Source organism: Neovison vison, chromosome 1 (genome assembly GCF_020171115.1).
Source record: "Neovison vison isolate M4711 chromosome 1, ASM_NN_V1, whole genome shotgun sequence".
Classification (NCBI taxonomy): domain Eukaryota; kingdom Metazoa; phylum Chordata; class Mammalia; order Carnivora; family Mustelidae; genus Neogale; species Neogale vison.
In genome coordinates, this window is record NC_058091.1 from 211,207,795 (window position 1) to 211,233,226 (window position 25,432).

Genomic DNA, 25,432 nt, shown 5'->3' on the forward strand with positions numbered 1-25,432 from the left:
ACAGGAAACGTCCCCTTTCTTTTATGCCGAAACCCACAATGCCGTTAAAGCAGGCTGTATTTCACATGCTTGTTCGTGGTGGGGTCGGTGCCCCCTTTATTTAGAATGGTTTTTTGTTTTTGTTTTTAAAGATTTTATTTATTTATTTGACAGAGAGAGATCACAAGTAGGCAGAGAGGCAGGCAGAGAGAGAGAGGAGGAAACAGGCTCCCTGCTGAGCAGAGAGCCCGATGCGGGACTCAATCCCAGGACCCTGAGATCATGACCGGAGCCGAAGGCAGCGGCTTAACCCACTGAGCCACCCAGGCGCCCCTATTTAGAATGTTTAAAAGATTGCCCAGGGGAGGAAAGTAACAGAAATTACTGATTCTGAGTACATATTTCACTGATAATGAAGCTTCCCTTCGACAGTGACCTTTTCACGTTGAGGTTTTACTTCTGTGTTTTATGTTTTATTTGTTAGGTTTCAATGTATAAAAATTTCAACTTGTCATGGGTGCATTATGGACTTCTCTGGTGGAAACCAAAGAATCCTGGTGGTGCTAGCTTATGTAAATAAAATGTCTTTCTGTGCACGCTGGCATTTTCTCTTAAAGCTCCTATACTCCCTCCTGTTAGAAAGGGACCTACAGACAGACATTTTGGAAATGGGGGAACTGGGTTTTTAGAGTACTTGTTGAGTCACGTGTTAGGCCATGAAAGTCCCTGCTTGTGTTGCAATGGTTGTCCCATGGAAGGTTCCATAACACTGGTCCTCATCCTGTCCCCCACAGAGTGACAGATTGTCCTTGCAGTGGAAAGGACCACATTGACCATGTCTGGCCTCTCATTTCTATTAATTCCATAGTTGTTCACTCTGTACCTACTCTACCCAAAGCAGTGGATAGGATTCGGGCCCAAGTCAGTGAATGTTGTCAGGAAAACCATAAAGCCACCCAAATTTTGAATGCTGATTTCCAGCTCTTCTTTTTCTGAGTAAGCTCTTCCTTCCTGAGTCTGTTTTTAGTGGGCTTTGGAGGGAAATAGCAGCAGCATGGCTAATTTCATCATTTATCCCTTGGGTTTTTTTCCTGTATTAGCACGTAAGAAATACTGCAGATTATGTGAGGCGAAAGTAGATTACTAATGAGTAATTACCATTGACTCCACCTATCACACAAGGGCTCCCGGAGCTATGAGGTTCCTGGAGGGCTCCCCCTGTGCGGATACTGATTTCCGTGTGCTCCTTCCAGCAGGCACCACGGTGTCGCAGTTTAATTACTAGCATTTGGTAACGTCTGTTGTTGGCATTTACACAGATTCCAAGTAGCTATGGTCGGCTTTGAAAATTGTTATCTTTTGGGAATATCAAACCAGTTCTACCAGCCTCCACTGTGGAGCCTCTAAATTCCGAAAGAGGTGAGGTTTTCTTCCTCATCTCTCACTCAAGAGTGGCAGTGAAAATCTGACAGGGTGAAAATTCCGTGCTGCAAAGTAACACCACGTGGCAGGTCTGTCAGCCCATGAAGTAGAATCACTGCCATCTTTCCAAAATCCAAATCGCAGCCCTGTTTCATCCAAGCAGCAAACGCTTTTTCTCATGTGTGATTAGGCATTCCGCAGCCCACAAAAACAGACCATTTTTATTCTGTCAAATATCTGTAGAGTTTTTTTTAGTGATATAAAAACAAACAAGAGACATGGTACCTCACCATAAAACAGTGGTGATTTTTTTCTATATATGTAGACACAACTATGTATTTTTAATATATTTTTTTAAAGGTTTTATTGATTTATTTGAGAGAGAGCATGTGTGCACAAGCAGGGGAGCAGTAGGCAGAGGGAGAGGGAGAAGCAGGCTCCCCGCTGAGCAAGGAGCCCAAGGCTGGACTCAATCCCAGGACCCTGGGATCATGACCTGAGCTGAAGGCAGACATTTAACTAACTGAGCCACCCAGGCGCCCCATCCTTTTTTTTTTTTTTTTTTAAAGGAATATCTAGAATTCTTTTTTCTTTTCTTTCTTTCTTTTTTTTTTAAGATTTTATTTTTTAAGTGATCTCTACACCTGATATGGGGTTGAACTCACAACCCTCAGATGAAGAGTTGTATGCTCTTCTGACTGAATCTGCTGTCCACCCCAGGAATATCTAGGATTCGTGAGAGAAATGGTAGGAAGCCTAAAGACTGCATAGGGTGAACATTACTGAAAATTCCAAAGTTGCTTTGTTTGGGGTTAAGTCTTTTGTAAGCTCCTAGAAGGCTTACTGCGCTATCTCCTTATCTGCTTCTTTAGGGGACTCCCATGCTGGCCTCCGCGCTCAGTTTCTGTTCTCTGTCCCAAGTCCTGCTTTTGGGCACTCACTCTGAGTATGTTTTATCTTTGCTGTCATAGCTTGAAGGAACGGCTCAACCTATACGTACTCCCTGGCTTTTTAGCTGAGGCCACTCTTTCTCTAGATGCCCCTTCTGTTGTCCCCAGGCATTACTGCTATGAAGAAGTATCACAGCTTGGACCCCAGGTAGGGGTTCCCTAATGGCCTTTGTATAGGTCCATCCCCCTGACACACCCTTAGGTCCCAGCTTCCACTATACTATTTCTTAATTCCCTCCTTGGTCTTTAGATTTTGATTGAAATTGTTATTTCGTTGGCTTCAAGTTCACACCGTCCAGCCAGGCAGGATCCTGGAGTCAGTGAGGGAGCCTCAGTTCCCTCATTGTACATCAAAAGGAAACTGAAGAGCATAGAGCCCATTTCTGTGATTCTCTACTCCTAGTCTCAGGGACCCTCTCCTTGAGTTTCCTGTGCGAGGGTTCTGGGAGAGAGGCAGGTTCAAAGTAGTTTTTCCCCCTGGGATTGTCTAGAGTAAGGTCTTTCACTGAGGTTCAACCATAAGCTGGGTGCCTTGCCTCATTTTATTATTAGAAGGTATTTGTGCTATAAAATGGCCCCGGCTATTTCAGTTTTAACCATGCTTATGAGAATTTATTATTTAAATGTTTAGGAATTTGAATTTGAAATGAGAAAAACTGAGAATTCTTATTAAATGTGAAACAACTTGCTAATTCAAAATGAAACATTCATGGCAATAAGACCAACCGTGTAGAAATAAGTACATGGTTGGTAAGAGAATTGGAGAGAAGATTGGCTTAAACCAAGATGAGTTAGCAAATCATGGTGTCTGTTCTTTTGGTGCATTCTGTGTCTGCTACCTTAATTTAAGAAAGGAGGACAAGTTAAGAAGAAAAAAAAAATGAAGGAGGAATATACAAGCTTTATTTTGAGACTCCTGCTGCTCCCTCACCTACCAGCTAGAAATCTTCCTGGCTGTGCGTTAGGGACTTGGCCAGGCCTCCCCCGTCAGTTCACATAGGACTGTCATCTCCTTTGGGAGCTGTGAGTCACCAGTTATACTGTGCATCGGGGACATAACTGAACTTCACACAAAGGGTAGGACTAGTCCTGAGATCTCCTGAGGGCCCTGTAACTTTGTCAGGGAGCAGAATCCGTGGTCTCCCCACAGGAAAGTCTGGACCTGTTCTCTAGAGATTTTCTTTGATCTTGGAGAGTTTGGCCAATTCCAAAAGCAGCTGAAGCAGGTGCAGAGGGCCACCTGCATTTTGAGTCATTCTGCCAATACAGAAGAGGCCCTGGGCATAGCAGTGATGGTGGGGGATGGGCAGACAGGAGACAATTTTTTGCTTTTCACAGTAGCTGCAAGGCACTGTTGGATTCTTGTGAGTGGGGGCTAGAGATAGTCAACGGGCTATGACTTGTCTGTACAGTGAAGCCCCGTCCCAATCAAATGTGATCTTTGTCCTTCCGTGCCCCACCAGAAGCAGTAGGTGAAAGTTGCTCGTGCCTTAGCCCTGGAAGGGAAGAGCTTCTGCATAATCCAGGATTTAAAACTAAATTTAAAACTAAATTCAGTTAATTAATATATAGTGTGTTACTAGTTTCAGAGGTAGAGGTCAGTGATTCATCAGTCGTATGTAAGACCCAATGCTCATTACACACCCTCCTCATTGCCCATTACCCGGTTACCCCATTCTCCCCCAACAACTTCCCCTCCAGCAGCCCTCAGTTTGTTTCCTAGAGTTGAGAGTCTCTTATTGTTTATTTCCCTCTCTGGTTTCATCCCGTTTTATTTTTCCTTTCCTTCCCCCATGATCCTGTATTGTTTCTTAAATTCCTTTTTTTTTTTTTTTTTTTCAGTAATGAGTGAGATCATATGATAATTGTCTTTTCTGATTTATTTTGCTTAGCATAATACACTCTAGTTTCATCCACATTGTTGCAAATGGCAAGATCCCGTTTGATTGCTGAGTAATTGAATATAGGTATTTAGAAAAAAGAACAAAAGCTTCCCCATTCGGTGCTCTCTGATGATGGAAGTAAGTTGGCAGAGGTGCCAGAATCAAAAGCTTTGTTGTTCTTGAAACCACTTTATTCCAAAGAAATTTGCAAAAGTACAGTATTTATTCTAATGCTTTTAAAGAAAAAATACCATCCTTTAGGTGAAAATTGTAAAAAAAAATTGATCTTTCTAAAAAGTTACATTTTCCTCCACAGAAATGATACACTATTAAATCATAACTCACATGCAGAAAATACAGCACGCTCTTACATGCAGGAGCGAGGGGAATGTGTTTCTTGGGTGTACCGCCGTCAGAAAGTATCTCCAAAATTCCTCTGACAAGGCTTGAAGTCAGGAAGCAGGAGCGGTTGGGCCTCGATCAGCATCCCATCTGTTTCGCGCAGAAGTGAAAGTGATGCTATTGGACTTGAGTGGCCCACAAAGGAAGCAGTGTGCTTGGATCCCAGAGGACCTTTTTGTGCGGAAGGCTTTTTATTGTTTATTTGCATTTCATTGATCTCTTCTGTCTTTGAGAAGGAGCATGAGAATGAGCAGAGAAGGCATGTTGCCTCATGGGGTTTATTTGGTTGAAATGAATCTGCTAATTCCTGCTTCTCCCATGGCCACACCCCCACACCCCCAGGCTGGCACAGAGGACGCAAGAGGTTAGGGACTGTTGTCTTTTTCACTGAGTCCCCAGGGCTTGGAACAGGGCCTGACACATGGCAGGCCTTCAGTAAATATTTGCTAAATGAACTTACAGAGTTAGTTAGAACCCTGAGTGTTATATATATTTCTGCTTGCTTAAAATGTTCCCTTTTTCCCCCCAAAAGAAATACCTCTTTCACCCCTATAAGCCAGATTTTATAATATTTTACTCTCTGGGTATAGGGAGAGTGGTGGGAAGAATTTTTTTTTTTTTTTTTTTTTCTAATCACACTGATAGCTAGTCTATTGAATTTCCGAGCAGAAAACCTTGTTCTGCCAAAGGCTGATTATCATAGTAAATAACTGTGACCTTTGCTTTCTATGCCTTTGCCTTTTTTGTTTTAATGCCATCTCTGGGTTCTTTCATTGGTTTTGATCCCTTCTAAGTGAGACTAATCAAAAGTTGTGGAAAGATAAAATGGAAATCAGAAAATCCTTTTGGCTTGGTGTTTGAGGGAGGAGAGGTGAAAATCAAGATAATAGGACCAAAAGATACCTTATCTCTTTATTGACAAACTTCTCTTGCTTAGAATGATCTAATGCAATCTGTGTAAAAAGACAACTGTAGAATTGGTCGGTCAGTTTTGGAGTAAAGTGGAATATTGAAATAGACAATTCTTTTTAAGGAGCCAGAGCTGGAGGACACGGTGAGCCTCTCATGAGAGCACTGGCCAGGGGGCTCTGCCCTTCCTCGGATGGGATATAATGTGTGTGTTTGTTTCTTAGCTTGACATCAACGACAAGGTCAAGTTCTGATGCTCTGCAGGGGCGATACGCAGCTCCAGAACTGGAAGTAAGTTCATTTCCCTCCCTTGCCCTGCTTCATCTCAGAAGACCCATTTTTCAGGAAGGCTCTTTCTGTGTGTTTGTGTCTTTATTGATCTGCATTCCATGATCCCATTTTTCTCCTCAGGAAAGAACACAATTTTTGTACAGAAAAAAGTAATGTAGAGACAATGGGATTAAAATGAATCTTTGATTTTCATCCAACAGAATCAGCCTCTACTGTGGCCTTGCTCCCTCTCTCCCATCCGAGGCCTGGGTCGCTTGTGGGGGTGCTCTCTGCGTTTTCCTCCTGTCACAATGGAGTGTGTGTGTGTGTGTGTGTGTGTATGTATGTTAACTTCTAGTCCATTCTTCTCCAGAACAGCTATTACACATAACCTTATGGTCATGCTATGTAGAAGGCCACAGACAGGTATAACACAGAAGGGAAGGAACGAGCATCCCTCCCTGCCACACTGCTGAGCGTTGTCTACACATTAGCTTATCTCATTGCTTCGGTTTGGTCAGGTGGGCATTTCTGGGTAAGGACCTGGGAGCAGTAGAGGTCCAGAGAATCAGGGGGCTTAGCAGTAGATGCCTTTTGGTCAGCAGGAAGCCTGTCACTTCCTTACCTGTGCCACAGTCTTTTGCGGGGGCCCTTGGAACATCCATCAAGGTCAGAAAAGCACTAATCCCGTGGAGGCAGCCGGGAAAAGTCTGACCCCAGGAATGGAAGGAACACAGGGTTCCAATAATGGCTGAGACTTCACAGCAATTGTTACATGCCCGGCGCTGTTCTAAGCACTGTATTTGTGATCGCATTTCAGCCCTGAAAAAACCCAGTGAGTGCTTTATAAACTCTGTTTTAACAGACGGGAGAGACAGAAAAGTTACTTAAGCTTCTGATTTGCTGGCACTGTGACCTGGGCACCCTGGTTCCAGAGTCCAGGTTCCCAAACTCTGCTGCGAGAGCTCAGTGCCGGCTCCCAGCCCTGCTGCAGACCCCGCCTGACCCCCAGCCCTCCACCCCCCCCCCTTGCCGTGTCCTCAGAGCTTTCCCCGGATGGAGGAGCCCTGGTATGTGTCCAGATACAGACACTCTTCTCTGCAGCTGGGGCTGTGGGGACGGTCTTTCCTGCACCTGACCTGGAGACAGTGAACATTATAAAGGGTTGTCAGGCTGCCAGCAGCATTCAACGGCTCTTTCTGTCCCTTAAAAAAGAAGAAGGCTCTGCTGAGTCTGAATAGGTTACTGCTTCCTACACAGAAGAGAAGGGTCTCTAGAAGGGACGCGTTTGTTCTCACCACGGCCGGGTGACCACCTGCTGGGGTTGTGCACAGCGGCTTCAATATCCCTGTTGTGTAGAGCGCAAGCCCAAAGAATAGCACGTCTCCAAGTTAGACTGAAGAGGTTGTTTTCCTTTTCGTGCTAAGGAAAGTGTCCCGGTGTTTTCTTCTGAACTGGAGAGCATGCAAAACGGAAGTTGGTTTGCTCTCCTTGTATCAGGTTTCACAGGATATACCTTTGAAAGAGAAAGTTAGTAGTTTCTTATGCTAAGTTAAGTTTCAGAAGAACTAGGACCCCAGAATACCATGTCTTGAGCCCCTTGCATGATTAGTGGATCTTAGACTGTGTCACCTGATCCAAGATTCTGTCAAGTCCATTCCCTCTATTAGAAGTGTCCCTGATGTAGTAGGGAAACAGGGGTTTGGCCTTGCGGTATATAGGCTGGAGCTCCTATGTCCTTGTTCCTGGCTCTCTGTTCTTTCCAGTACAAGTACTATCAGCCTGAAAGTGCCAAGGACCCAGTACTTCCCAGCTGGTCTTGCTATGTGGAATGTTCCTTTTTGTTTGTTTGTTTAAGATTTTATTTATTTGAAAAAAAAAAAAGATTTTATTTATTTGAGAAAGAGAGAGAAAAACCATGAGCAGGGGAAGGGCAGAGGGAGAAGCAAGGATCCTGATACCCTGCTGAGCAGAGAGCCCAATGCAGGGCTCGATCCCAGGACCCTGAGATCATGGCCTGAGCTAAAGGCAGACACCTAACCAACTGAGCCACCCAGGTGCCCCAACGTGTAATGTTTCTTACTCTGGTTACCAGCGTCTTTCTGAAATCATGTATTAATTTTTCGTAATCCAGTTTTTTATTAGTTTATTGTTTTGACTAGGTCAGAAACATGGTACAGAATTTAAAAGGTGCCAGAGACTCTTCAAAGGAAAGTATCCCCTCCATCTAACCCGGTCCCTAGCCCTCTGCCTCTGTAGAGACAGGTAGTTGAGCAGCCTGATTTCATCAGCAATGCAGGTGGACCTCCAGCTTCCAGACCTCTTAGCTTGACCGTTTCTGATCCTGCCAGCTCCACCATCTCCCAGACCTAGCAAGTATAGCAAATCGTCACCAGAAATGAGCTCTGTGAGGGGGGTACCAGTCTTGTTCACCTTGTATTTCAGGCCGAGTTTTCCAGAAGCAGCTGCCAAGGCAGAGTTGAGGTGCAGGTTGTCCCTTAGGGATCAATGTTGGTAGAAGGGAGGGAGGCAAGATTGGGTGAAGTTAAAAGGCCCCAGAGGCGGGACAAAGCCTCTGTTGACCCCTTCAGGGCCCCAGAGCAGATAGGACCCATCAGAACTGTCGTCAAGGGTCAGTGGCTGCACCTCTACCTCCCTGCCTCGAGCAGCCAGTTCAGCGTGGGTTGCCTGGCAAGGCTGGCCCGGTGGCTGAGAGAATGCCTGGGAGCTGCCGTCTAGAGGCTGTGCCCAGCACTCCCAGGGAGCTGAGTGAGCACTAAGTGAGTACCGCTGAAGGGGACCTGGGTGGCTCACCTCCGTGTCTGTTTCCTGTCACCAGCACTGAAGCACTTGGGAAGAACAGATGCCTAGTCAGATCCTTTGAAAGGTGTCCATGAGCGCAGTTCCGCGCCTGGCCTCGGGTTTGCACGGAGGGCTTGGCACAGCATGGGGATGGCCCTTCGTGCCTTCCTGACGGTAGAAACGCCGCCTGACGCTGTTGGGTTTTGCCCTTGCAGGTAGCCCGCTGTTGCTTTTGCTTCGGCCCTGATGGAGAGGGTAAGTAGACAACCTCCCTCCCATGCAGCTCTAGTCTGTAGGTGTTTGGGATTCACACCCAGATAACTTGAATGGTAAGAGGAAGGTTTTCTTCCAGAACTGGCGTACTGTTGGCTCTACTTTCACATTCTTTCTTAGCGATCGATCACTGGGTGTATTCATGTTGGTATTCTGGCCGGCTCATATGTAAGGTAAATTCTAAGTGAGACTTTGAGGAGGGAGTACATTTTTCAAAGGAATGAAAATTTTGAAAATTTCTCTGCTTTACCTTCTTTCTTTCTTGGACTGGAGCAACCTGGGGCTCGAAAACACTTGTCATGCCCTTTCACTTCCCTCTGAGCTGAGCGTGGGTTTTCCATTTATATGGGCTCTCTTCTGCTCTGTTCAAACGAATGTGAGGTTGGGAAACTTACCCTGTGCAGAACGGTCCTGGGGGTGGGTGAGGGTTCTGCACAGAGGGTGTGGATGAAATTGCCTGAGGCTACACATGGCTTCTGCCATCTTTCTCTACTCACCAGCCCCTGGGGTGGAAATGAATGAGTGTGGCTCTGCGGGGGCAGCAGGCGTGCATGTGTCCACTCAATGAGCTTGCGCTCGCTTTGTGCCTCACAGACACTGAAGAGCAGCAGAACGTGAAGGAGGGACCGCGGGTCATTTATGATGAGAAGAGAGGCACCGTGTACAGCTACTCCTATTTCCACTTCGTGTTCTTTTTGGCTTCCCTCTATGTGATGATGACCGTCACCAGCTGGTTCAAGTGAGTGGCTCATTGTCTTAGACATTTAAGAAGGGGCAGTCTTTAGATAATCAAGTTAAGTCCTATTCTTTAAGTGCTGGGAGCCACACCGAGTCCCAGATCCAATCTCCTAGAGTCAGTTAACTCTTCTCCAAGTCCTTCTGTGCTCACCTACACAGAAACAGTCCTGGGGTCTCAACAGTCTGCAGACATGCTTTTAATCCTGGGACTTCCTGATCCTCATGCCCTACAACCTGCGCTACAGTAGCGCATATTCCTTCATTCCTTTTCTGTGCATTTACAAGCCTGTGCGATTTTCAAAAAAGATTTTATTTATTTATTTGACAGACAGCAAGAGGGAGAATGCAAGCAGCAGGAGTGGGAGAGGGAGAAGCAGGCTTCCTGCCCAACGGGGAGCCTGATGTGGGGTTCGATCCCAAGACCCAGGGAATGTGACCTGAGCCGAAGGCAGCCCTTTCAACAACTGAGTCTCCCAGAAGCCCCCAAGCCTGTGCAATCTTTAAAACATAGATACAGGGGTGCCTGGGTGGCCCAGTGGGTTAAAGCCTCTGCTTTTGGCTCAGGTCATGATCCCAGGGTCCTGGGATCAAGCCCCACATTGGGCTCTCTGCTCCACAGAGAGCCTGCTTCCTCCTCTCTCTCCCTGCCTCCTCTCTTGCCTACTTGTGACCTCTGTCTGTCAAATAAATAAATAAAATCTTTAAAAATAAATAAATTAACAAAAAAACATAGATACGATTATATGTGTTTCCCCTTCAGCTTTTTTTTTTTTCTTTTGCTTTGTTTTGTTTTTTAAAGTTGATAATCCATGATGGATCTCACTTTCCCTGTCACTACATAGAAACTCTTTTTAATTCTTTTTGGATCATTTTTCACTGAACCAGTTTTGTGTTATAACTCAGAATATGCATGGGATAGACATTTAGGCTCCTTGTGCTTTATTTTATCCATTCACGCAGCAACTATCCAAGCAGTTCCTACGTGCTGCCCCTTTATAAATGGCCGGCTTATAATCTAGTGGAGGAGACAGCCTGTGATCCAAATGCAGTAGGCAGATGGCACTGACTATTAGGGAGGAAAAAGAGGAAGAGGAATGAGGAATACCAGGTGGGGCTTAGGGATGCTGGGGCCAGCAGAAGGCTTCGTCGGGGTGATTTTTTTCCAGAATATCCTAGGAAGAAGAGAGGAGGAGGAAGCTTCTAATGCATCCCCAATGCATCTAATGCTTTGGTAATTCCTGGCAAGTTTTGGCATGGCAAGCTTGATGGAGGGACCTGTAATTACTAAAGCAAAAAATAAGAGATGTTGCCAAGAATATGGGAAAAATTAGAACCTTTTACAAAAACTCCTGCTAGGATCGTAAACACGGTGCAGCCACTTTGGAAAACACTTTAGCAGTTCCTCAAAATGTTAAACACAGTTATGGTAGGGTCTGGTTGTTCGAATCCCAGGTATATTCCCTATAGGAAGAAGAAGTATGGTCTCACAGAAACTTCTACACACACGTTGACAGTAGCATCACTTATCACAGACAAAAAGTAGAAACCTCCCAAATGGCTGTTAGCTGATGAATGGATAAACAAAATATGTTATCTCCATCCAGTAGGATAATACTCAGCAATAAAAAGGAATCAAGTATTGATCCATGCTACAACATGAATAAATCTTAAAAACCAGTCATAAGAGGCCACATGATTCCATTTATATGAAATATCCGGAATAGGCAAATCCAGAGATACAGAAAGTCAAGTAGACCAGTGAATGCCAGGGGCTGGGAAGAGGTGGGGAAATGGTGTACACTTTAAATAGTGTGAGTCATATCTGAATCGAGCTGTTAGGAAAAACAAGATAAAACAGAACAACAGAAAGACTGGAGGCTAAGGGAGCAGGGAGACCCCTTCTGGAAGAGACCTCCCCTCTGCCTGTTCTCTTCTTGCTCTGACAACAGTTGGCTCTTGTTTCCACAGCTATGAAAGCGCCAACATCGAAACCTTCTTCAGCGGAAGCTGGTCCATCTTCTGGGTCAAGATGGCCTCTTGCTGGATGTGTGTGCTCTTATACCTGGCGACCCTGGTCGCTCCCCTCTGCTGTCCCTCTCGGCAGTTCTCCGTGTGAGGAGGACCTGAGCCGGCCTGCAGGTTGGAAGTGACGTGCTTTGAAGAAGTGTCCCAGGGGTCTGAGCCGTGACTGGTGCTTTGTGGAAAGCTGGCATCCTCTGGCTGGTTTGAGTGAGTCTGAAAAAGGCTTTCAGAGGGGGAAAAAAAAAAGTCACCTGATTGACTTTTTAATTCGGAAAATCAAGAGAAAGAACCATTTTACTCCAAAAGAATTGAAATTTTCAACCAAGCTGATCCTGAGGGATAATATATTTTGTGTGTGTGTTAGCCCTAAAAACTGGAATAGAAATTAGGCTAGTATTTTCCTTCTGTTTTTTTTTTTTTTGTTTTTTTTGTTTTTAAACCAAAACAGAGTTTGGGGCACGACAGGGATAAATCTGCCCTTGTCATTTTTATCCTTGGAATAGAAAAACTTGCCAAAATCTCAAACCCTCAGCCCCTGACAGAATGCAGACCCCTGTCACGCACCTCAGCCGGGACTCTCGTCTGCAGTGGGCTCTGCAGCACTCGTCCTGCTGCCCCCCGCTACTTGGTATTTATAGGGTACAAGAGGAAGCACCTGCTTTGAACTCCACCCTTGTGCTGTTTCCTCCTGGCCCCCAGACGTTTCCCTTTGAGGCTGTGGTGCTGGGAATCACAACTTCACTCTCTACCCTTGCCCTTCCCAGAGGTCCCCCATCCTGTCTGGCCTCGCCATCTCTGCTATAATGTGAAAAAGCACAATTTGCCATCACTACCGTGTGGTTCCCCCACTGTACTATTCGTTCCTGATCCGAGTTCTGGCAATAATCATGACTCCTGTCTGTGGTGTTGTTCACATGATTGTAGAAAAATATCCATGTTGTTTTCTTTGCCTGAACGGTGGAAGGCTATCGTTCTTACTTGTTTCTATTAATTTTAACAATACTCTAGGACCTTACCTGAAAAGTCGCTTCTTAACCGAAGCCCACGGCACCTCTCTTTTTTTGTGAAAGTCAGCCAGTTTTTTTTCCACCTTAAGGCCTTTGAAGTTGTAAAAGCAAAAGGGCTCTTGTTTCCTGGATCTGGAATGTGAATGATAATATTTACTGTGGTTTTTGGAGTAAATTTGCTGAGGTGAGGATTCCAGGCTGCACCTCAAACTGGGCTTACCAGATAAGGCCTTTTGTACAAGTTGTAGAAGTGGCCAAATATACTTAAAAGAAACGATGGGTTGGGGGATGGGGGGGGAAGATGGGTATTTAATTAAGCCATAAGCAACATCCACGGAGATTTCCAAAAATACAAACTTGTAAAGTAATCCTCGTAAGAGGTTTGACTTTAGGCAGCTGCCCAAGAAGATACTCATGTTCAGTGTTGATGTCTGTCCTCAGTCAGGGAAGAGTTTTCTCAGCGGAAAGTCCGTCGGAGACCCCAGTGGAGATGTGGTGCGGAGGCTTCTGTGAGTGCCCGGTAAGGGTGGAGAGCGTCTTCTTGAGCTCTCTGGCACAGAGGGTCTGAGAATAGAGATACTTGGCCTGTCCTTTGTGTATCCTGCCGAGTTGGGCAGAATCGGGTCTCAGTGTGCCAAAATGCTGGTCTGGGGAATTAGATTCTTCATTTCTGCTCCTTTGCCTTCCTCCCAGGAACACAAGCGGGGAGACAACTTCAGTGGACGAATTCTTCTAGAATCTTGCCTTATTTCTCATGTTTGAGATTCCGTTTTGAAAGGCACTCATGTATGAGTGAGAGCCTTGTTTTGCAAACTTTATCCCATTTCTTATTTGAGGCCAGATGCTCTTCGAGCTTGGCAGTTGAAAGGTCCTCTGGCGTCACAGAATGGAAGGCCGCCATGCGCAGCCCCTGTTAAGCCCCTTGGCCTGGGAGCTCTGTGGGTCGGGGACAGGTTGAGGGACTTGGCCGTGTGTGGTAGCTCCCAGCAGGAACTGTGGCAGTGGCTGGCGCGGTGACACAGGGCAGTAAGCCAAGAGTGGCTTTAGGAAAGACCTCGAGAAGAATCCCATCAAAAGCTGGGATACTAGTTTCATTGTGTTTTCTTCCTGCTGGAGTCTTGCTGCTTTGGGCAGCCAACTATGTGACTTGAGAACTGGCCTCAGGGCAGGTCACGGTCCAGCTGACAAGGCTCCTGTTCCTTGGCTGGCCTTTGTTGGCAGGCTTCCCCTGCAGAAAGAAGCTTAGGGAAACAGAAAGGAAAGGACCAGGGCCTTCAGAGTTTCCTTCTTTAGCTGACCCAGCCAGACCGTGTTTGCCAGCTGCTTCAAATTGGTTTGTGGCCCAAAGTTCTTCTTGAAGTGTAGTCTGATGGAAGAGATAGAGTTGCGGTCACTCTGATTTTTATCCTCAACAGAATCGAAGCAAGTTTATCTGAACGATGGGAGAGATGTGAATATACTCGAAGGACTGAGGGCATATAAATAAGTCGACTTTAATGATTATTAATTGTTATAAACAATACTCAGGTGATGAGTTAATGTTTGTGGGTATAAAGAACCTACATTCTCTTGCTATTGTGATTTGAGAAACTGGAAAAATTGTGTCAATTGCTTTCAGTTGCTGTAATGATGCTGTTCATTGGGTAAGTTCACTGATCTCTTTTTAAAATAATTTTGCTCCCTCCACCTTTCTGTACATGATTTTTAAAAGTACATTCCCAGTAGCTGCTGGTCAGACTCCTTTAGTGATTCAAGAGAAATTTTTTTTTAAACTATGTATATGTTTCTTTTGTGCTATTCCTTAGATATGGAAATATTTTCCCTTCTCGTTTTCATGAGTAAAAACACTAGGTGGGGAAAGGGATTCTTCTGGGAATGTTGCTGTATACCTAGATGGGTTATCTGAGTTAAGGCTGGAGACTTTTCTGTCAAAAGCTTTTGGAAACCCGATTCGGTCCTTACTGGGTTGAGTTTTTGTAATACTGGTTAGCGGGTTTTGCTTTTGTCCTCTCTGTTCTTGGGAAATAGCTTGAGAGAATTGTTCCCCAGAGGTGTTTGGGGCTCTTTCGTGGAGTTGAAGGACTGTCTGCATGTGGGCTGTTGGACGGTGGGGTTACAGAGATTTGGGGTTCTGGTGCCCATCAGGAATGGACAGCAATTGGGCCCCCACACCTCATCTTTTAAAATTTCCAGTTCCTCAGAGGATCCTTCATTTTGGGTGACCTTCATGTAGCGCTAATCCCCACCCTCACCCCCGTATTGTCCCCCTCTGCCTATTTAAGATTATGTACTTATTTAATTTTAGCCAGAAGTTTATCACCATTGGTGCTTCATGTTACCCTACAAAGGGAATTCCAGAGCCTTTGTTTAAGACACCTGGGCTTTCTTTCTCCTTTGACTGCCTTTCTAAATAGCATTTCATTTCAGTGTACATTTGTGTTCTACTCCTCTTGGAAGTGAAAGCAGTTTTAACCTATAATGAAGAAGGGTGTGACCTTGGGCTATGACCCTGCCTGTCTAGAGAGAACACTGGGTCCTCCTTAATCAGGGACAGTGCAGGAGTCACTCAGCTCATGGAATTCTCTGTAGGATAGTCTCCTAATAGGACTAACTCCCTCTGCTTTATTCTTAAGGTCACCATGTTTCCCACCATCTTTACAATGCTTGTAAAGCCTCAGACACATTCATCTCAGTGTTGCATTTCAGGCAGAGATGGGCACTCTCATGTTGGACCTACGCTACAGAACTAGAGAACTGTTTACATAGATCTTTCCAACTAACGCTGGTCATTCTAAAGATCTTTACCTTTTAAAAATTTTCTTCCTCAGTAAGTCACTTGCAGAGGCATTCATTTTGAAAGGGGGAAATATTTGGCTTTTACCAAAGAGGGTTTTTTGTTTGTTATTAAACAAAATTCCTTCAGAAAAACTTAATTGGGTAAGGATAGATTAAAACCACATATGTCCAAATCTGCTTCTTTAGGAGTTTAGTCATATTTATGTGAGTAAAATGATGAACTCTTTAAGGTAATCCTCTGGGTGAAGGATCCTGGGAAGTTCTCTCAGGTAAAGAAAGTTTGCAACAGATGTGTAATATATGTCTTGAGAGTTATTTATAAGAAATTTATGAGGATTGTTTTGGTTTCTTATATTAAAGATTTAAGTTCTTTTTTTACTTTTGCAAAAAAAAATTTTACGGAAGTTTTATAATTGTAACATTATTAATTTTTTAAACTTTTCCAAAACAACTAGTTGTAGCAGAATTATGGGTTTATGTTTTGCTCTATTTAGAATTTGAAATGTAGTATGTGTGATAAATTTACTGTTTGAAATTTATAATAGCCTTGGATATGGTTAGAGTTTTGGTAACTTTTTTAAAAGTTATTTTCTTCCCTCGAGTCACAAAGGCAACTGTGGGTTTATATTTGTTTTTTGAATGCTAATTTTTCTATGAAGTGTCTGAAGTTGACCAGTCTTTTCCTATGTAGAACACTCAGAACTTGTTAACTCTGTACTTTAATAAAAATTAAAATGGAAAACTACGTTGCTGTTGTTTTGAATTTTGGGGTTTTTTTTGTAATTAGAACCCTCCAGGTGGTATTTTCCAAAGATCTTGCCTTTAGGTGTTAATCATCTTTCTCTCAAGCTCATAGAATCTTTTCTGATTCTTAATAATGAAAATATAAACATGAAAACCCAACTTTTTTGTTTCCTTCACTCCCCCCACCCCACAGCTTTTGTGGGCTGCTTCCTTTTTCCTATTCTTAGACTAGTGCCACGCTCTTGCAAATATGAGAATTAGAGCAAGTCTCTAAGGAAGATAGTAGAAATGTTCCAACATGGGTCTTCTTTTTCAAGATTTGGCTCTTCTAGGCCTTTTATATTTTCCTTGAAAATTTAGGCTTGAGGGGGATGGCATTGTGTCATTAGACTAATTTGGAAAGAGTTGACATTTTAACAACATTAAATCTTCCAATCAAGGATTATTTTTCATTCATGTAGGTTCTTAAAATTTTCTTTAGTAGCATGGTATAGTATTGCTATTTTTATTAAAATGTCTTTGTGTGAAATTTAATCTTTTTTTCAAAAGATTTTATTTATGTGTCAGAGAGAGAGAGCACAAGCAGGGGGAGCAGCAGGCAAAAGGAGAAGCAGGCTGCCCACTGAGCAGGAGACCTGACACAGGACTTGGATCCCAGAACCACAAATCATGACCTGAGCTGAAGGCAGATGCTTAACCGACTGAGCCACCCAGGCATCCCATAAATTGAATCTTGATTCTTCTAGTCCTTTTTTAAATGTGAGATTAGTTTCCTGAGTATTTAAATTATACATATCTCATAATATAACAGTGACCACCTTAACCATTTCAAAGTGTGTGGTCCATAGTGTTAAGGACATCCGTACTGTTGGGCAACCAGTCCCCAGAACTCTTCTCATCTTGCAAAGCAGAAGCCCTGTACCCATTAAATGGCACTTCCCACCCGTGCCTGACTTTGCACTGCTGTTCTATTTTCTGTCTCTGTGAATTTGTCATTTGCTTCATTTTCCCCTCTATCCATCTCCCACCTAGATGATGATCCTGTGCAGGTTTCTGGCTCACGTGTACTTTGGGGTGCTTTTTTTGTTGCAAATGTTGCCCATGTGTGTTTGGTCGTGCTAAGTACTCTGTTTTTGTGTGAGAATTCAGGAATATCCAAAGTCTCTACTTTTGTCATTGCCATCATTTCTTCCATTCGCTCTTGAACTGAACTGGTTGCAACAGGGCCTCGCACACACCTTTTACCTGAAGCTGCTTTTTCAGGCCATTGGTAACCTCCATGTTGCTGAATCCATTTGTCCTCCTCTTATTTGGGTTATCAGAAGCACTCGAAAGTATCAACTAAATGACCTCATTCAGATTTCACTGATATTTACACCCTGTTTTGAAAGGGATTGTCTATTCTAGTTACCTTGTCCCTGCTGACATAGATCTTAAGATCAGAAGAAGGAGATAACTTTTCTCAGGTCCCTAGTCTCTGCACCCACAGGACCACACCCAAGGAACCACCCCCGGGAGCACGGTCTTCAAGTGGACAGTGACTTCATTCTTAGCACCACTTTCTGGAACCTCCTTTCTTTTTCCATAAGGCCTGATTTGCAGCTCAATCGTTTGCTCAGCCGGCTTTCAGCCCATAATGACTGGGAGTCAGTGGGTTTAGTTTGAATAGTTCTGCCTCAGTGTAAGCTGTGGTGCTTTGGCTCATTTCTCTTAGAAACATCGTGTCTTCTGGGAATCTTAGTGAGATTCAGTAGGTCAGATAAAAGCCATCTCCACTGATCTTTTCTAGATCTCTGCTTTCGGCTGTAGGTCAGTGCTGTGTGACAGTACTCCTATTCTTGCAGAAGCCTTTTTGTCTAGCCAGGAGGATCTGAGAATCACTCCCTCGAATCTTTCTGAGGTCTTAGCTGAGAGGGCTTTATCACAATGCTAAGGTCACATTTTACTTGTGGCATATGAGAAATGATAAGCAGCTAATAAAATAGTGCTGTTGGAAATATGTCATTGAATGTGTTCAGATATGTTGTTAAATGAAAAATCGTTTAGAAAACTATTGGAGTGTAACCCAAGCCCTGGGTGTGTGTGAACTGTCAAAGAAGAAAATTATTCTGACACTTGTTAAAACAGTAAGGAAGATTTTATTCGGGACTGTTGTCCTTGGAGTTCTACAACAGGGCAGAGATCAGGCTGTTAAAAATAAGACAACAGGCCCAAAGTGGAGTTGCTTATGCTAAGCTCCACATCACCAAATGGAAGGATTCTTGATAAATTGACCTAACCAGACTCTTGTTAAAGGCATACCAAGGATTTATACATCAAAGGTGAGGGGCGGAACCCCGTGTCAGGCTTTCTGCTCAGAGGGGAATCTGCTTCTCCCTCTCCCTCTCTCCCAGCTGTGCTTTCTCTGTCAAATAAATAAAATCCTTTAAAAAGTTGGGGGGGGGGGCGGTGAGGGATGAAGAACATGAGCTGATGTCAAGGGTAGGGTGTTCTTGCTAAGATTGGGCTGTGTGGGCCTAGCAAGGACAGAATGGGCATGGATAGCCCAGGCCTAGTCAAGAAGAGAGCTCAGAGGAGCCTGACTAAAGTTTAGTCAAGGAGAGGAGAGGGTCTTTGTCAGAACATGCCCACAAGCGTGCACAGCCAGAAAATGTACCATATGCTCATCTCTTCATAGCAGACCTCTCTGGAAATTTGGGCTTAGAACTGAAAATACAGCCATAGAGTGGCTGCATTCTTGAACCAAGGAGGTGGGAAACCTTTTTTTCTTTCTTCTTCTTCTTTTTTTTTTTAGATTTTATCTATCTATCTATTTATTTATTTATTTATATTTTTTGAGAGAGAGAGGGTGGGGTAAGGGGTAGAGGGAGAGGGAGAGAGAATCTCAAGCGGGCTCCCCAATAAGAGCAGAGCCCGATGTCGGGCTTAACTTCTCAACTGTAAGGTCATGACTTGAGCCCCAAATCAAAAGTTGGACACCTAACTGCCTGAGCCACCCAGGCGCCTCAAGAGGGTGGGAAACTTAAAAGACGTTGTTAGTGACTCTTTTAGGCATTATGGATACAAACCCAGTTTGCAGGAAAGGTACAGGATTGAAGCAGATGCACAGAGGAGAAGTCAAAGAGAAGAGGGAGGCAGAGAGAGAATGGGCTTCTGCATGTCTTATGGTGTCCAGTCCCCAGTTCTAATCCGTTCTGGAATTCCAGTTTAAAAGGATAGTGGTATTTCATGTTTATGGAACCCCTGATGTGTGCCTGGCATAATCCTCACAAAGATCCCATGGCCCTTACTGTTCTAACCCTTGTTTTACACAGGGGAAAGGGGCAAATTTTTCTCGAAATTCTGAATAATTGCAGTTGTTTTTACAGAGGTTGCCAAATCTCCATCCTCCTATCCCTTTTCCTTCTTTTCTTTACCACCCCCCCCACCCCCCACCCAAACTACCCTTTCAGGTCAATTTTTTTCTCTTCATATGTAGAGCTTTCTCTTGGCTTTTCTATTTGTATAGCAATTTTATTAGTGAGGAATTGCCCTGGAGTAATCTATTGGACCTCAGTGTCTTAAACACCTAGCTGTTTGGTTCAGTATCTCAAGGACTTCAAGCCAAAGGTTATTGTGAATTTCTGGCTTTTTCTTTGTGGCCTTCAGGGGCTACTTTGTACATCCATCTTCTGACATTCTAGGCAGAAGCCCAAGGTAGGGCTCAGGGCTCCCTGGAGAGAAGCACACTGCATATCTTAGGACAGGAAATATGAGGGTCTGGAATATTCTGATACTGCCAGTAAACAAGAATACTTACAAAAACTCTGATGACAAGATAAGTTATATCTAGTAATGAATTTTATCTAGAAATAAGTTTTGTAATCATTATAGTATGTAGTACGTTTTTCCATCTTTTAGAGTGACAAGGCAAGTAAAGAGACTGATTAATTAGACTTAAAATACCAATAATTCATAAGAACATATAGGTAGTTAAGTTTAAAGTCACTATTTAAATGTTTAAGTTATAGATTATTAAGTTTATATAGTTGAACTCTATATTTAGCGTGTTTCAAATGTTTAGAAAGATTTAGTCTATAGAAATGTGAATACTTTTTTGGGATTTTTGAAGGACTTGAGAAAATCAAATATATTATTTGTAATGTGAATTTTCTAAAACTTAATTTAAAAATTTGATAAATATTAGGGTATACTTTATTAAATTTATAAACCTAATTTGCCAATTAGGCTTATAAATTTATGAATCAAACCAAAATAAAATTGGATAATAAAATATTAACAAAAAATTCATCAATTTGTAAATAAAATTACATGAGTTTAAAGGCTTAGAAATTAAAATTTAAAATACATTATTTGTATATATCAAACATAAGTTGAAACTCTACTTACTTATCTCAGTGCCTGAAAGTTCTCTTCATTTTTTTTTTTAAAGATTAAAAAAAAGTGTATTTATTTGGCAGACAGAGATCACAAGTAGGCAGAGAGGCAGGCGGGGGGGGGGGAAGCAGGCTCCCTGCTGAGCGGAGAGCCCAATGTGGGGCTCCATCCCAGGACCCTGGGATCATGACCTGAGCCAAAGGCAGAAGCTTTAACCCACTGAGTCACCCAGGCGCCACTGAAAGTTCTCTTTAGATGTAAAAACTCAGTTGACACCTGGGGTGTATCAGTCAGTGTAGGCTCAGTTATGCTGTGGTAACAAGCAACTCCAAAAGTCTCAGTGGTTCATAGTGACTAAAGTTCTGCTCTCCTTCATGTTACATTCAGCTGTGGGCTGTCTGTAGTTCTGTTTGTTTCTCTTTACTTCGGAAGGCAGGTTGATACAGCAGCTATTTGACACTTTGCTGATGAAGGATAGCAGAATATGGCATACCAAAATATGTCACTTTGCATAAGGATTATTTTGAGCTGAAGGTAATTGAGAAGAAACAGAAGAAAAGCTCTGCTCTCTCCCTATTGCCTGAAAGCAGGGTGTAAATTTACAGTTATATTTCACCCCTACCCCCATCCTCTGTGTACCAGAAAGGAGAAATGTTAATCGCTGGAGACAACTTTAGACCCTTATCAACAGAGGAGGTAAGTGACTTAAATCTGCATAAAAACCTTACTCTTGTTTACCATGCTCTTTCTGGGTTACTTGCCCATAACTGGCCTTCCCCACACTGTTCTTTCTTTTGTCTTTAGCTGAAGCTGTTATTTAAGCCTGAGTTGTAACCCCTTGCTGAGAGTTATTTCATTGTAGGTATCTCCATGTATACACAAAGTACAGAATGATGGGTAACAAACATGCCACTTGGGCATATTATTTTGACTTGTAGGTACTTTAAAAACAGCAAGTGCAGGGAGAAGCTTTTTCTGAACTCCCCTTGTTTGCCTAAAGACAGATCCTCCAAAAGGAACTCAGTTATCATAAATTTCCCTGGGATTGTCATCAACTGGGGAGGATGGACTTCATCACAGGAGGGACTAGAAGTTGACATCACACCCAGATGAACTGTTCCAAACTATCATACCTCCCATCCATTCTCCTAAGGGCCCATTCCTCTTTTCTAAAATCATCTACTCTCCCTAAAAAGCCTACACCTCCCACCCTATCCCACTCACACACACCTTTTCCTATTAAGACAGTATTTAATCCTGAATTCTAAGCCACCTCAGGGAATCACTCATTTTCCCCTGGGTTATCTCCCATGTGTACATGAAATATACATATTAATAAGCTTCTGTTTGTTTTTCTCTTGTTCATCTATTATTAATACAGGAGTCTCAGCCAAGAACTCAAGGGTTGAGTGAAAATTCTTTTTCCTTTACTATAACATGTCAATTAACCTCTCTTTGTTCTGTTTTTCTCTTTTATTATAGGGGCTCCAGCCTAGAACTTAGAAGGGTAGAAGGAAAATTATTTTTTCTCCCCTACACTGGTCTTGCATGTTACAGGATTTTTTTCTCCATGGGTGCCCACAGTCCTTGGTCATGCCACTTCAGAGAATGAAGCAGTAGACTAGACAGAGTGGTGGAGAGCAAAGTAAGCTTTATTGAGTGACAGCAAAATAATAATACAAAGGAAGGAAGGAGGGTACCCAAAGGGGTTGCCACAGGAATTTCTAAGTCTAGGGGTTTTTATGGGCTTGTTGGTGGGCTATTTTGATCTGATTAACCATCCCTGTGCCTGCCATCCAATCAGGTTTTTGTCACATGAGAAAGGGAGGAGGGCTCCTTTGAGGGTGATGTAAATCCTTTGAAGGGTGGTTTCCTTTTAGGGCGGGGGTTGGGGGTGGGAGGATGGGGGGGATAGTCCCTGTCTGCCTACCTTCTAATTATCCTTCATCACATGGAAGAAAGAGAGAAGACGGAAGAAGCACAAGGTGGTGCACATTTCTGTTACCATCACTTTGCTCAAAGCAAGTCCCATGGCCACTCTTGAGGTCAACAGGGTGGGGATATATAATCTTCCCCCACTGGGGGCCACACAAGTCACACACCCAGGGCTGATGCAATGAGACAGGGATGTATGATCTCCCCCAAGGGTGGGACACCAAATATTAAAATGTATAATACAATCATAATATGGAATAAGGAGATTTTAACATTTTTCTTACAGTATCCTTTTTTTCTCTGTCACCTATATTGTCAATATGTCCTAATTTAATAGACTTGATTGCTTCTGAATGTTAGAATTTATGCTTTTAATATTATTCTTTGGAAATTTCTACAATGAATATAGCCAGGTACTGTGGCCAGATTAAACATTTTAAATTAAAATTTTAAATTAAAAATTCCTTTAGTAGCCAGATTAAAATTTATAAATTTTATTTGGACAAAAAGGCAGTAGATAATTATTTGTTGGTTTTAATACAGAAAAAGTGGTATGTGTACAGCCGTTTTATTTTTTTTATTTTTTTTTTTTTTGTACAGCCGTTTTAGAAAAATACATGTCACAACATTGAAGGAAAAAATGCCTGTTGGAAAGCTTACATTTTAGGTAGATCACTATTTTACCTGTCAGCATAATAAAAACATGGGTATGAAATGGAATGTGTTTGTTAAGTAAAAGAATCAGTGAATGATGAATGTTGGTTAGTTAGTGGGGAGAGCATAGTCTCATGATGGCTTATGGACATCTTGTATTACAAGATTCATTCTTTTGTGGTTATCTGGCTGATGTCATGAGATTCTGACTTTTGCCATCAGGGAAGATTATATTTCGCCTTGGCAGGGAATTTCACATTTAGTGCAGTTTGGAGCTTCCTGCATAACATCACAGCAAAAACTTTTGTGCTTAACTGACTCTTCATTTACTTCTGTTTTTAGCATCAGTACCGATCTTACTGATGAATTAGCTTTTTATAATCCAAATTGGGTCTCTGCCTAGTTGGTCATTTTTGTCCCAGTTCTACCTGGGGGTTGAAACTCAATCAAATTTTCAGTTCTCCTCCACCCCACCATTTTGGCTTTGCATTGTATTTGACTGAATTTTTGTAATAATGACCCTGAAATGTTCTCTTCCTGTTTGTCCTGTGGAGACAAGAAAACCCAGACGACCACATGGACAGGTAACTCATAAGCTCCTCCTTGCTCAGATAAGCTCAAACTTTAGGTTTGCAGGAATGTTCATGATTCACCCTTGTGAGTCTGCTGAGTAAATGTTGATAGAATCAGTCTCAGTCTTTTCCCCACTATTTCAAGTAATAACTTTATTTATCTTTTTCTTACAACCCCATCTACTGTATGGCCTTTTCTTGACCCATGCAATGACATTTCTTGAATCACTTTGCTCTTTGCCATCTCCAAAGTCGCTGTCTTAGTTCACCTTGGCCACCTTTAGTCACCAGTTGTTGGAACAACTGCCCACCTGTGTCTTTCCATTTTCGGATACTCCCAGTCCATTAGAAGCCATGGTGACTTTTCAAGAAATTAACTCAAGTTACTTTAGTTCATGCCTTTGTAGGAAGCCCATTGCCATCATCATGTGCTTACGGTTTCCAGGTGCCTTCAGATCTAGTCTCTATTTACCTTTCTAGTCTATTTCCCAATACTCTCACCCCCATACACCTCATGTCAATTTTCTGTACTACTTTTTGGTTTCCCCAAATGCTCCTCCTTGGCAATGAAACTTGCTGCTGCCTGGAACACTCTTCCTATCCCTATCTCTACAAGTCTCACTGATTTTCAAGATTCCTTTCAGGTATCATGTTCTTTAGGAAGATTTCTTGACAACCTCCTCAGCCCAACCCTTGATCTGATGTGGGTTTTAGACTAAGTTTAATATATTTTTTTATAGTACTGTAATTTTTCGATTTATGTGGTAGTGTTGCCCTCTCCAAGAGGATAGAGTATCCTATTTTTTCCACCATTGTGTGTACCAAGTACCTAGTGTAATGCTGGGATGTGTAGTTGCTCTTTGTTAAATGAATGGATGGGTGAATGGCTTCACAAGGAAGTGTGACTATACCATGTTGGTTAGTGATGCTGAGATAGTGGGAGGCACAGAGTCTGGTGCCATGTAACTACTATCTCACCACACTATCAGGAATGGGGTGAACCCCCTTTGCCTTGTCTTCCCCTCTACATTTTCTCTAGGAATTGTCCCCTCCCTAACCCTTCCTTCCAAAGGGTTATAGAGATAGGCTGAGTTACCACATTCATAAGTAAGACAGCCCACAGCCACTTACCACCCAGGTTAGGGGGTTGGCGACTTAGTTGGTGAATTAATCTAGAATGGCACTTGAACCAAGGTGGTCCAGTTTGTGTCCCTTCCCCTGAAACTTGGAATCAGGATAGGGTTTTGGGGAGGAAAAGCTATCTCCCTGCCAGTGGCCAGATAATCACCACTAAATACAGGCCATTCCATGGTCACTTTTTTCTTTTTTGGTCCTATGGACCAGAGACGTTAGAAAGAAGGCTATCTGCCATAAGATAAGATAAAGATTTCTGAGACAAGATACAAGATAATGAGAGAGCTCTGGTCACTTTTCCAGATTCTGGTTCTAGGATCTTCCCCACATGTTTTCCTGACTTTGAGTTTCCACCACCCATTCCTGTAGCCTCCTTATATGAAAATTTCCTTTTATTATTGGAATTACTGTGAATAATTTCTAAAACTACTAAAAACACCTAATATGTTACTTTATCTCAGAGCCCTAAATCTACTTGAAAAATAAACATGGTGGAAATAGATGAAGACCAGCTAAGTGGGAACAGGCAAAGGCTCTCCAGAACTTGCTTCATAGTAGGGGAC

General features: G+C 43.0%; 1 protein-coding gene across 1 annotated transcript in view; it reads left to right on the top strand.

The window, feature by feature from the left end:
* SERINC5 (serine incorporator 5) overlaps positions 1 to 16,198 on the top strand; it is a 101,517-nt gene extending 85,319 nt beyond the window's left edge. The window contains exons 9-12 of the mRNA XM_044266298.1: positions 5,770 to 5,836; positions 8,833 to 8,872; positions 9,485 to 9,629; positions 11,597 to 16,198. Of these exons, the coding sequence (XP_044122233.1) occupies positions 5,770 to 5,836; positions 8,833 to 8,872; positions 9,485 to 9,629; positions 11,597 to 11,744 (400 nt within the window). The 3' untranslated portion in view covers positions 11,745 to 16,198. The remainder of the gene's footprint in view (positions 1 to 5,769; positions 5,837 to 8,832; positions 8,873 to 9,484; positions 9,630 to 11,596) is intronic.
* Positions 16,199 to 25,432: the final 9,234 nt, after the last annotated feature.